This window comes from Homarus americanus, unplaced genomic scaffold (assembly GCF_018991925.1).
Source record: "Homarus americanus isolate GMGI-L3 unplaced genomic scaffold, GMGI_Hamer_2.0 scaffold53233, whole genome shotgun sequence".
Lineage (NCBI taxonomy): Eukaryota > Metazoa > Arthropoda > Malacostraca > Decapoda > Nephropidae > Homarus > Homarus americanus.
Genome location: NW_024751660.1, coordinates 3,350,949 through 3,364,198, shown reverse-complemented (window position 1 = coordinate 3,364,198; position 13,250 = coordinate 3,350,949). Strand labels below are relative to the sequence as shown.

Genomic DNA, 13,250 nt, shown 5'->3' with positions numbered 1-13,250 from the left:
TCCATACACTGTAGCGTTACTGAAACAACATTTGTCAAAAACTTATCAACTCATTTTAGTGTTTGTGACTTTAACTTCGACAGCTCATAAAACTCTATCTGCTGCAGGACATAAGACTCTCTCTAAACTCTATTACATAACTCTGGTCCTTGAAGCTCCTAATTAAATGATATAATTTAAGTATACTCAATGTATTAAAGTATTTATTATTGTTATACATAAATACAATAGGCGATAAATGTATTCCCTTTAAAGTTGTATATTCACTGAGATAATTTATAATGAAAGAATAAACAAAGGTGAAAAAGGCTCTGTACTGTTCTGTAATTTTTCCCCAGGACAGAGAGGCAGCAAGGGTCATCAATAAACAAACATATGGTAATACCTAACATCGCTATGAAAATGTTCACCGTCCTGGAAAGTACATTTCTCGTACACTAAATACTAAATTACCATATGTTTGTGTGTGTACCGATGAATACTTTTTTTTTGTCCACCATTAAAACAAAATCTGTAAATGTGTTTCGTGCCATTACAAACAAAACATAAAGACACGCTGTTATGACCCTTATCTAAACACGGCAGATTAACGTGTGCGTGTGTGTGTGTAGTAGTAGTAGTAGTAGTAGTAGTAGTAGTAGTAGTAGTAGTAAGTTGCAGCAACTGTTGCTGCAGGTTCCAGAAAATTTGAAAAAAAAGTAGCTATAGCGCAGGTGGTGGGCGCCTCGAACTGGTTAACTACGTTACCGATAAGGGCAAATGGTTTCAGTCTTAACAAACAAGAATTTACAGATGCCATTGCTCTAAGGTACGGTCGGCCAGTAGAAGGTTTGCCCTCTCAATGCGTGTGTGGCTCTTCCTATGACGGCGATCACGCCATGGTGTGCAAGAAAGGGGGCTCATATGCATGAGGCATGACGAAGTAAGGGACCTTACAGCAAATATGCTGAAGGAAATCTGCCGGGATGTCATGGTAGAACTGACCCTCCTTCCATTGGATGGTGAGATCTTCCAACATAGGACTTCAAACACATCTAACGAAGCCCGTGTTGACGTCAGTGCTCGAGGATTCTGGACGCGGGTACAGCGAGCTTTCTTCGACATCAGGATTTTTGATCCCATGGCCGCATGTCACCGTAACCTAGCTCTCGATGCTGCACATAGGAGGAACGAGAACGACAAGATAAGGGCATATGGAGAGAGAATCCAAAACGTTGATCAAGGCAGCTTCACTCCTCTAGTGTTCACAACCTCTGGTGGGATGGGACCAAGTGCAAGATGTTTCTATGCCAGACTCTCGGAGGTGATCTCCGAACAGAAGCAGCAGCCCAGAAGTTTCGTTACAGCCTGGATGAGATGTCGACTGTCTTTCTCTCTCCTTCGGTCGGCTTTGCTCTGCCTCAGGGGAACGAGAGCTTCTGCCCCAACTCCGACAACTGCCGCAGATATTGACTATGAGGCTACTGTCACTGGATGCCGCATAGATCTGCGGCTCAACTAATTTAACACAGATAGGATAGCTACTTATGTATTAGGATATTTAATATTAAGGTAATTAAATGGTGGCGAAGGTGTGGCTATTGGGGGAGGCTGGAGGCCACGTTAAAAAAAAGTAGTAGTAGTAGTAGTAGTAGTAGTAGTAGTAAGGGGGTGGGGGTGGGGCAGCATTGTTTTACTTGAATTTTAGAGGGAAAAAATAAACAGTAGTGGTGTTTGTCCTGGGAAAAAATAAACTAAACTAAAAACAAAACAAAAAACGTAGTTGTAGTAAATTAAAAAACGAATACTTTACTTGTTTATTTATGCAACAGTCATCCACGTGGGTGTTGGACCTTGAAACACACACACAAAATATATATATAAAAATAGAATCGGGCTTCCCTCGTGGATCAGTCCGCTCTATATTCTTTTAATGTTATCCGTATTTTCCATTTCCCTCCATTATACAGCCTCATATTTTTGTTTTCATATCTTTGTCAATTTAAATACAGTATACTATAACATGCGGCTAACAGTCATCACACGAACAATTACATTGACGGAGGTAAATTGTTGTCATTGATGGAAATAAATTGTATGGTGTTGTATTGTGTTGATGTATTTGTTATTTTCCCCGTGTTGTGCTCAGGGGTGAAGTCACTCTCCACTGTACGGTATAGCCAGACTCGATAATGAATTCCTGTAACTCAAAGCAAAATTCACTATTACCGGAGGCTGTTATCGGTAAAAGGTTGCACACGCTGTCAAAGAATCAAATGTTTTCAGGTAAATGTACAGTACAGCGAGAGAGAGAGAGAGAGTCAGGTTGTGTGTGCTCAAGCGCCTTCTCTTCCCTTACTGTAAAACAAACCCTTGAGTGGAGAGTTGAGCCATGTATCTAAAACGCCCCCTTTAAACCGTTGAGGACGATGATTTAACCCTTTGAGGACGATGGTTTAAATCATCAAATTCAAGCGTCTGAATGATCGTACTCAAGAGTGTAAATGATCGTACTCAAGGGGCTAAATCATCGTACTCAAGGGGCTAAATCATCGTACTCAAGGGGCTAAATCATCGTACTCAAGGGGCTAAATCATCGTACTCAAGGGGCTAAATCATCGTACTCAAGGGGCTAAATCATCGTACGCAAGATGGTTAAATCATAGTCCTCAGGTTAACAATCCTATCTGTGGTAAGCCAGTAGCAGCAGCGTGTGTCGTGAGCCGTGTCCGACACAAACACAAACACATGCATAACGAATACATTGCTCATTTGCATACTGTCCAGGCGCGGTCACACACTGCTCAGGATATACCTTGCTACAACAACAACAACAACAACAACAGTGTAATAGCTAAGACCATGAATAATTCCAGACTCCCACAACACAAGACTCTCCCCACAACACAAGACTCTCCCCACAACACAAGACTCTCCTCACAACACAAGACTCTCCCCACAACACAAGACTCTCCCTACAACACAAGACTCTCCCCACAACACAAGACTCTCCCCACAACACAAGACTCTCCCTACAACACAAGACTCTCTCTACAACACAAGACTCTCCCTACAACCACAAGACTCACAACACAAGACTCTCCCTACAACACAAGACTCTCCCCACAACACAAGACTCTCCCACAACACAAGACTCTCCCTACAACAAGAATCTCCCACAACTAAGACTCTCCCCAACACAGACTCTCCCCATAACACAAAGCTCCCCACAACACAAGACTCCCCACAACACAAGACTCTCCCTACAACAAGAATCTCCCCACAAGACTCTCCCACAACACAAGACTCTCCCTACAACAGAAGAGACTCTCCCCACAACACAAGACTCTCCCCAACACAAGACTCTCCCCCCACACAAAGACTCTCCCACAACACAAGACTCCCCCCCAAACAACAACAAGACTCTCCCCACAAACAAGACTCCCTAACAAAAAGAATCTCCCCCACAACACAAGACTCTCCCCCACAACACAAGACTCTCCCCACAACCCACAAAGACTCTCCCACAACACAAGACTCTCCCCACAACACAAGACTCTCCCCATAACACAGACTCTCCCACCACAAACACAAGACTCTCCCCACAACACAAGACTCTCCCCACAACACAAGACTCTCCCCATAACACAAGACTCTCCCCACAACACAAGACTCTCCCCACAACACAAGACTCTCCCCACAACACAAGACTCTCCCCACAACACAAGACTCTCCCCATAACACAAGAATAACCTAACCTAAACATAACCTAACCTTATTAAACGAATAGGTATTGTAAGTATAATCACAACAAAAGCTATAGACAGTTTCCTATAACAACCACCATAGCAGTTGTTGTCGTTCTCCTATAATTTTTGTCTCATAACCATATCAGCCAGGTCAGTCAGTCAGTGTAAATTCTCATAAATTCTATTAAAAAAAAATCATAAATAATTGTTGTTGAGTTTATGTTCGTACAGTCACGGTATAAAGAAACTCGTGTCAGTCTTCCTCGCCCACATGATCCCTGAGACTCGGAAATCTGTCATCACTCCTCCATTCCTTCCCTTTTTCCCTCTTTCCTTTCCCCTCTCCTTCTTCCCTCTACCCCTCTTTCCCTTTCCCCCTTCCTATATTCCCCTCCTTCCATATCAAACAACAATCACCAAATCTATCCATACACTGTAGCGTTACTGAAACAACATTTGTCTTAAACTTATCAACTCATTTTAGTGTTTGTGACTTTAACTTCGACAGCTCATAAAACTCTATATGCTACAGGACATAAGACTCTCTCTAAACTCTATTATATAACTCTGGTCATTGAAGCTCCTGCAACAAAACACATTATATTAGTTACGGTGGGAATAACCTTACCTGTTGACAGCATCTAAAACACGAGCCGGAAATAAAACAGTAAGAGAGATTAAGGTTGGCGGATGAGGTTGAAGGCTGGTGGTAAGGTTGACGGGTGAGACTGAGGTTGGCGGATGAGGTTGAAGGGTGAAGATATGGTTGAGATTGAGGTAAGGTCGTGAGTAAAGTTGAGGGTGAGGTTGCAGGATGAGGGTGAGTTTGAAAGGCGAGGTCGAGAGTGAAGTTGAAGAGTGAGGCTGAGGATAAGGATTGAGGATTTAGGAGAGGTTTAAAGATGAGCCCAAGGGTGAGGTACGAGGTATACAAGGTTGGAGGATGAGGTTGAACCAGCCAGGTACTCACCAGGTAAGAGAACCGGTTCCTCCGTCTGATGAAGCACAGCACCAGCAGCCCCGTCACAATCAGCTGAAACACCGAGGAAGGTTATGTTAGTTTTACCTGTCGGGAACAAGTCACGCGGGTCACCTACTTCTAACACGCCCCGACAGTACACACCCATTAGAACTGACACCCATTAGGACTGACACCCATTAGAGCTGACACCCATTAGGACTGACACCCATTAGGACTGACACCCATTAGAACTGACACCCATTAGAACTGACACCCACTAGAGCTGACACCCATTAGAGCTGACACCCATTAGAACTGACACCCATTAGAACTGACACCCATTAGAACTGACACCCATTAGAACTGACACCCACTAGAGCTGACACCCATTAGGACTGACACCCACTAGAGCTGACACCCATTAGAACTGACACCCGTGGGACTGACACCCATTGACTGACACCCATTTGACAGACTGACACCCATTAGGACTGACACCCATTGACACCCATTAGAACTGACACCCATTAGGACTGACACCCATTAGGACTGACACCCATTAGAACTGACACCCATTAGAGCTGACACCCATTAGGACTGACACCCATTAGAACTGACACCCATTAGAACTGACACCCATTAGGACTGACACCCATTAGGACTGACACCCATTAGGACTGACACCCATTAGAAGTGTGATCCATTACGAATCGGGTTCCATTGTGAATGTTTAATTGTTTATATAAGCCTTAACTAATATCTAAATATTTATATAATTTTTACATCCACGTTAAAAAAAAATAAAATAAAATAAAGCAAAAGTGAAAAAAAAAATCCCGGGAAGGAGAAATGTAAATATAGTAATATCTTCGCCTGTGCGTTAGTCCGTCCGTTCATCCGTCCGTCCTCTCTGTCCGTCCGTCAGTCCAAAGACAAACACGATGACTCCCTAGTGATGGATGCTAACCCCAAACTTTCCTATGTTCTGTATACACTGTGCCACAACACCTGAGACACAGTTACATAATTAATGCTTTCTGTCACCCGGAGTTTCGCCTTCTGGGACCTGTGGGCGGGAGGAGGGACGTGTGGGCGGGAGAAGGAATTGTGGGCGGGAGGAGGGACCTGTGGGCGGGAGGAGGGACGTGTGGGCGGGAGGAGGACGTGTGGGCGGGAGGAGGGACCTGTAGGCGGAAGGAGGGACCTGTGGGCGGGAGAACTGTGGGTGGGAGGAGGGCTGGGGGTGGGGAGGGGCTGTGGGAAGAAAGAGGACTGTGGGTGGGAGGAGGGCTGTGGGCGGGAGGAAGGACGTGGGCGGGAGGAGGCACCTTACTCTCTCCTTGATCTTAATTCCGGTAATATATCTTCCCTCTTGTCTTTGTTTTAAGTGTTATGAAGATTTGGAACACCATTATTTCACCTGATGATTATACAGCCTAGTTGGGGGTAAGGTAGGGTACTTTAGGTTATAGGTGTGATTAGGTTAGGTTAAGTTAGGTTAAGTGCGATTGGGTTAAGTTAGGTTAGTTTTGATTGGATTTAGTTTAGTTAGATTAGGTTAAATAAGCTGGGGTGCCTAATCTTCACGAGGCCCCCTCCCCCAGTTGTGTATAACCTGTATCAACTATCATATACTGTATTTATCCAGAGATCAGTAAGCACCACTGGGATGAGAGGAGACCTGAGACTCTAATCCCTCACTGATTATATAAAACTACATGACTGAAATCCTACACACTAAATTAAAAACATTTTGTGACTCGGATCAACGGCCAGCTTCCTCTAACACACCATTAGCCTTAAATAACCTCGTCATTTATATTGACTTTATCTGTTAAACTGAACGATACATTGTGACAAATATATTTTAAACTAAGATATTTTTATAGACTTAGTGAGGGAATGTTTAGAGCACTGAGGCCCCTCACCATCAGTGTACATGTGTGTGGTGAAGGTATACAGCGAGGTACAAGTCAGGTGTGTTGTGGAGGTACAGGTCAGGTGTGTGATGGAGGTATACAGCGAGGTACAAGTCAGGTGTGTTGTGGAGGTACAGGTCAGGTGTGTGATGGAGGTATACAGCGAGATACAGGTCAGGTGTGTTGTGGAGGTATACAGCGAGGTACAGGTCAGGTGTGTTGTGGAGGTACAGGTCAGGTGTGTGATGGGGGTATACAGCGAGGTACAGGTAAACATGACACGGTGAATGTGAAACGGACATAAGCAACAAAGGCAAAATTAATGAGGGATTTAACCAAAACATTTAATAACAGTTTCATCTGATCACCTGCGACACTGACACGCAACACCTGCGTTATATTTTTTACTTATAAACAATATCGGATCAGAGTTCACTACACTATACACCAAAGGTCACTACTGATGAACCTGCACCAATAACGCCTCCACCTTTTAATTAGATTTACCCTTACGCTCTCACTGCTCTGCATACATTTGGAGTTAAAATGTTGTTTTCAGAATCGTTTAAATACAAATGCTCCATTGTAAGGTCTTTATGGCTGAGGTTTGGGATCAGGCGTTTGGCGATTACGAGCGGCAGTGAGTAACCTTCCGGGCCTCCAGCGTGTAGAGGATATTCTGAAGGGCTGTAACTGCCCCCACCCCCCCTCCGCCTGTGACGTGACTTTACGGCCCAGCCAAGTTTAATGTCGCCCTCACAGCAACAACTACACAGCGTTTTATTTCATATACCGTGTTTTATGTCTCGTATCACTTTGCCGGAATAGTGTAAATAGTTGTGGCAGTAGAGGAAGAAAAAGCAAAACCAACACAATACTGAAGATTCCGCCTCGTGTTTGGGGTAAGTTGTAGGTTGTCAGGTTGAACGAGACCATTCCAGCGACAACTACACCAGGTTTTATATGAGGAGAGTTTGTTTTATTTCTCGTGTGTCTTTCTATACTAAGGTGGACACTGGTCTGAGGAGCGTCTAACAGGAGAATTAAATTGTAGTGAGTTAAAAGGTATTTATAACAGTTTCAGCCACGTCTGACCGAGGTAAACGGAGACACAGGTCGCTTAAGAGATACTTTATTACTAAGAGAATTAATTAAACAAGACTCGTCGAGCTGAAAGAACTTTATACCAAACTATAAGAATGGGGTAGTGCGGTGGTAAAGTGGATAAAGCGACCATCTTCCACCCTAAGGCTCGCTGGTTAAAATTCCAAGGCGCCATAGTTCCATCCAGTTACAAATGGGGTACCTGACTTAACAGTTTAGGAAGAGATGGCGGTCGAGTGTAGTGCCGAACAAGCTACCTACCTGTGTATCGATGGTTTAACATACAGTGTAATGTATCAACACTCGTTATGGAACCCACTTTCACTTTTTTTTCCACAACAATGAATAACGTTAGTGAGCTGCAGAGATGTATCCTCACACAGGTAAGTACAGTGATAATATAAATATAAAATACCTGAGTCTCGAACTAAATTAAAACCAGGACACGAATTTTCACATTACAACCTCGGGTTCGGTTCGGTTGAGTTCAGTCAGTTTGCGAGCCCGACGAAATTTAGCGAGTTCCGAGCTGGTTCGAATGGAAGTGAATCCCCGAATCTGAATAGCTATTTGTAGTTACGTCACGCGGATTAACCGAAGTAATTAGATACTAGGAATAAACAACGTTAATGTGAACACGAGCAGTGGTAGATAATTGGGTGTTCAACAAAGGTCCATAAAACTAAGTTGAACAGACGGAAATAACAACCACGGAACGATACTTTTTTAATTTAAATTACGAGTTGATACTGTAAAATTAGGGGGTGTCAGCTTAATGGATGAAGTTCTACACACACACACACACACACACACACACACACACACACACACACACACACACACACAAAGTCTCATGGTCAGTTAGGGGCGGTGCGGATACCTACTTTACTGCTAGGTGAACAGGGACTAATTGTCATCGGCACAGTACTCAACCGCCGTCAATTCACCAACTATATAGGTACCCAATCACAGCTGGGTCAACTGGGGATGGCCTGGGCACGAACCAATGACCCATAGGATAGGAAGCGAGTGCTATATCCACTCAGCCACCTCACCTCGAATTAGCAAGTATAGTCATTGAAATCACTGAAATTCCAAGGAGCATTATTTATTTAATTGGTAACTTGAGTAATGAAAATGTAAAAGTCGAGATCTGAAGAGAGAGAGAGAGAGACACTGGCTGCTCAACTATTACCGTACACCAAAATTAACCCCATTCCCTTGTGTCATATTACGGTGGTGGAATTTAATCATTAGCCATTTATCACGCTAATTTATCACACACACTCACACAAAAGCTATACTCACGTAAATACAGAAATTATATGAAAACACATAAATTTTTTTCACGTTTTCTATGAAGCTGAATTTCATTTTTTTTCACCTGGATAACTTACTGATTAAGCTTACCAAATATAACTAAATTAAATCAGAGTCTATGTTATAAAAATTCAATCGTATCTTAATTTCTTTCCGGTAAATGCACTGTGAAGGTTAACGTGAAGGTCATAGTAGCGTGTTGGGGTGAAGAAGTTGGTGAGCGTGTTGACCCGGCAGTTGGCCAAGACCTTGTAGTGGGTGTTGCTGTGGGTCAGCTTTAAGCATTATGAGAGATGGAGCTGAGTACAGTAGTGGACATCTGGCGGGTTGAGGCGACAGGTGTTAACATCACGTATTACTTCCTTACACCTGCGACTGATTGATTGTCTTACCTGCCTGGACCTTCCTACTATTAACCCTCCCTCCCTCCCTCCAAGACCACTACCTTCCCCCCCCTCCCTCCAAGACCACTTCCTCCCTCCCTCCACCAAGACCACCTCCTCCAAAACCACTACCTTCCTCCTCCCTCCCTCCAAGACCCCTACCTTCCACCTCCAACAAGACCATATCCTCCCTCCACCAAGACCACCTCCTCCAAAACCACTACCTTCCTCCCTCCCTCCACCAAGACCACCTCCTCCAAAACCACTACCTTTCTCCCTCCTCCAAGACCACTACCTTCCTCCCTCCCTCCAAGACCACCTCTCCAAAACCACTACCTTCCTCCCTCCCTCCACCAAGACCACCTCCTCCAAAACCACTTCCTTTCTCCTCCAATATACCACCGACCAACATCTTTTAATTATTTCCTCAAAGCCAAAAAACATCAACACTTCCAATACATAAAAGAGTGACGAATGGTGAGCTATAACAGCCACGAGTGATATAGAATTATAACCATAACACGACAACAAAAGACAAACACAACAACAATTATCACTACCCCCACTACCACCACCACTACCCCACCACCACCACCACCACCACCACCACCACCACCACTCCCCCCATCCACCACCCCCACCACTACCACCCCACCCACCACCACCACCACCACCACCACCCACCACCCCACCACCCCACCACACCCCCACCACCCACCACCACCACTACCACCACCACCACCTCACACCACCACCACCACCACCACCCCCACCACTCCCCACCCCCACCACCCCACCACCACCACCACCACCACCCCACCACACCACCACCCCACCACCCACCCACCCACCACCACTCACCTACCACCACCACCACCACCACCACCACCACCCCCACTATCCCCACCACCACCACCACCACTACCACCCCACAACGGTCCCGGAGAAAATAACACCATCTTATATCCGAGAAAGTAAGTAATTGACGTATCTATAAAAGCGTTGTTGAGTCACGGCGACAAGGGTGCAAATAAAAGACGACAGAGCTGTAACGGAATCACGCTGACAGAGGGTGTAATAAAAACAGCCGGGTAAAGGAGACCTGGAAGTGGTTATCGACAAAAAGGGGGTGTCTTGAGGGGGTGTCTTGGGGGGTGGTGTCTTGAGGGGGTGTCTTGAGGGGGGTGTCTTGAGGGGTGTCTTGAGGGGGGGTGTCATGAGAGGGGGTGTCTTGAGAGGGGGGTGTCTTGAGGGGTGGGAGGGGGGGTGTCTTGAGGGGTGTTCCTGTCTTGAGGGGTGTCTTGAGAGGGGGGTGTCTTGGGTGTCTTGGGGGGTGTCTTGAGAGGGGGTGTCTTGGGGGTGTCTTGAGAGGGGGTGTCTTGAAGAGGGGGGTGTCTTGAGAGGGTGTCTTGGAGGGGGGGTGTCTTGGAGAGGGGGGTGTCTTGAGAGGAGGGGGTGTCTTTGAGGGGAAGGGTGTCTTGAGGGGGGTGTTTTTTTGAGGGGGGTGTTTGAGGGGGGTGTTTTGAGGGGGGGGTGTTTTGAGGGGGGGGTGTTTTGAGGGGGTGTTTTGAGGGGGGGGGTGTTTTGAGGGGGGGTGTTTTGAGGGGGGGTGTTTGTTTTGAGGGGGTGTCTTGAGTCACACAGCTTGTACACTGCCTCGAATTATTTGATGGACGCTTACCTTCCGCCTCCACCGTCTCCAACCCTCCATCTCCCACTTCCAACCCTCCATCTCCCATCTCCAACCTCCATCTCCCATCTCCAACCCTCCATCCCATCTCCAACCCTCCATCTCCCATCTCCAACCCCATCTCCACCCTCTCCATCCCCATCTCTCCCATCTCTCCATCTCCCCTCCATCTCCCATCTCCAACCCCTCCATCTCCCATCTCCAACCCTCCATCTCCCATTTCCAACCCTCCATCTCCCATCTCCAACCCTCCAACCATCTCCCATCTCCAACCCTCCATCTCCCATCCAACCCTCCATCTCCCATCTCTCCATCTCCCATCTCCAACCCTCCACCATCTCCAACCTCCATCTCCATCTCTCCCCCCCCTCCATCTCCCATCTCCAACCCTCCATCTCCATCTCCAACCCTCCATCTCCCATCTCCAACCCTCCATCTCCCATCTCCAACCATCTCCCCTCCATCTCCCATCTCTCCATCTCATCTCCAACCCTCCATCTCCAACCCTCCATCTCCAATCTCCCACCCTCCATCTCCCATCTCCCACCCTCCATCTCCCATCTCCCATCTCCCACCCTCCATCTCCCATCTCCCACCCTCCATCTCCCACCCCATCTCCCATCTCCCACCCTCCATCTCCCACCCTCCATCTCCCATCTCCAACCTCCATCTCCCATCTCTCCATCTCCATCTCCAACCCTCCATCTCTAGATACACTTTACCCTGAAGCAACACAATCCTTCAATCATTAGCCTCATAAACACCAAATTCTCCTTAGCTTTTAAAAGTCGATATTAATGTTACTTAGAGACTATGACTAATGAAACACCTGTAACTACCTGTAATCAGACAGTGTGTGTGTGTGTGTGTGTGTGTGTGTGTGTGTGTGTGTGTGTGTGTGTGTGTGTGTGTGTGTTATGTGTAGTGTACTGATCTGAACTTACATATTAACCTGTACATATGACCCAGGGAGTGACTAAACACAGCCCTCCTCCCCCGGACGTCTGTGTTGCGGGGTGTGCGTGGGGGTGACGCTCGACTGTGGATACTCGAGAAAGATTAAGGACTGATCTCATAACCTGTTCCCTGACCTTTAGAGTAACTTAAAAGAATATTATCAACTCCCGACTCTCTACGTTGATTTTTTTTATGAAAGGTGAGAAAAATAAATAAATAAAACACATCAATTACAGGTTTTAATTCTTGGACTGGCAGGTGTATTGTGTTAGTACAGGTAGAGGTTAATATATAATTACCATATAAGAAATAATAGATTTAAATTTATTCATATATAATAGTTATGTGTTTGGTATTATGGAGGGAATGGCTTAAGGTTTATGACTTCTTACTGTTGGTTAATGTTGCTTCTCAAGTAAACAAGGAACCAAATAAATGAAAAATAATGAACTGTGTTGATATTTCACGTGAGGGTAAACAATGTATTTCCAAAACATGAGTTACGATTAAAACATTTTCTTCTTTCAGTCCAATATTGGTATTATTGAATTAGAGTATTTATATTGACTTAATTTTGTGGACGATACATTGGTTTTATTTATTTTTTATTCGATTAATTTAAGTTTGGGGAAGGTACAGTCACGAACAAGATTCCCTTTACACGCCGGGGGACCGAAGTGGAGGAATGAGTCACTTTACTTTTTGACTACACACAGATGGCGCTGTTGTCTTCCCTAAGCTGTGTTGCTATAGGATGGTGGAACAAGAGACCAGACCAGACCACACCCTGACTAATATTAAAGCTAGACTGGCCTGGGCTGGTCTATGGCTGGTCCACCCTGGTATTTATACGAGTCAGGCGTCAGAGGCGTCACATATCACAGTCAGAGGTAGTGACAGAGGGCAGATCTCGCCCTAATGGTCTCAATATTTGTGTACGGGGCTGTTTTTTACGACGAGCGAACTGATGGTGATATGGACACACCCCGCTACTGGTAAACTAACCCTCTACTGTAGTGTTATTCTGCGTCAGGAATCCCTACACCTTTACAGTTATGTAGCAGTTCATTGATGTATAGCGGATGTTTTTATTAATAATTTCGAAGTTATTACCGGTATATATGCGACCTGTTGTGGGGGGGGAGTGGGATGGAGCATAACCTATAGTCATTTTTTTTCCATTTATTT

The 13,250-nt window shown here is 45.4% G+C and overlaps 1 protein-coding gene across 4 annotated transcripts in view; it reads right to left on the bottom strand.

Moving 5' to 3' along the window:
- Positions 1–13,250, bottom strand: part of LOC121854693 — a 134,820-nt gene that overhangs the window by 46,081 nt on the left and 75,489 nt on the right. For all 4 annotated transcript variants that reach the window (XM_042349404.1, XM_042349406.1, XM_042349405.1 and 1 more), the window contains one exon: positions 4,699–4,761. In XM_042349404.1, the coding sequence (XP_042205338.1) occupies positions 4,699–4,761 (63 nt within the window). The remainder of the gene's footprint in view (positions 1–4,698; positions 4,762–13,250) is intronic.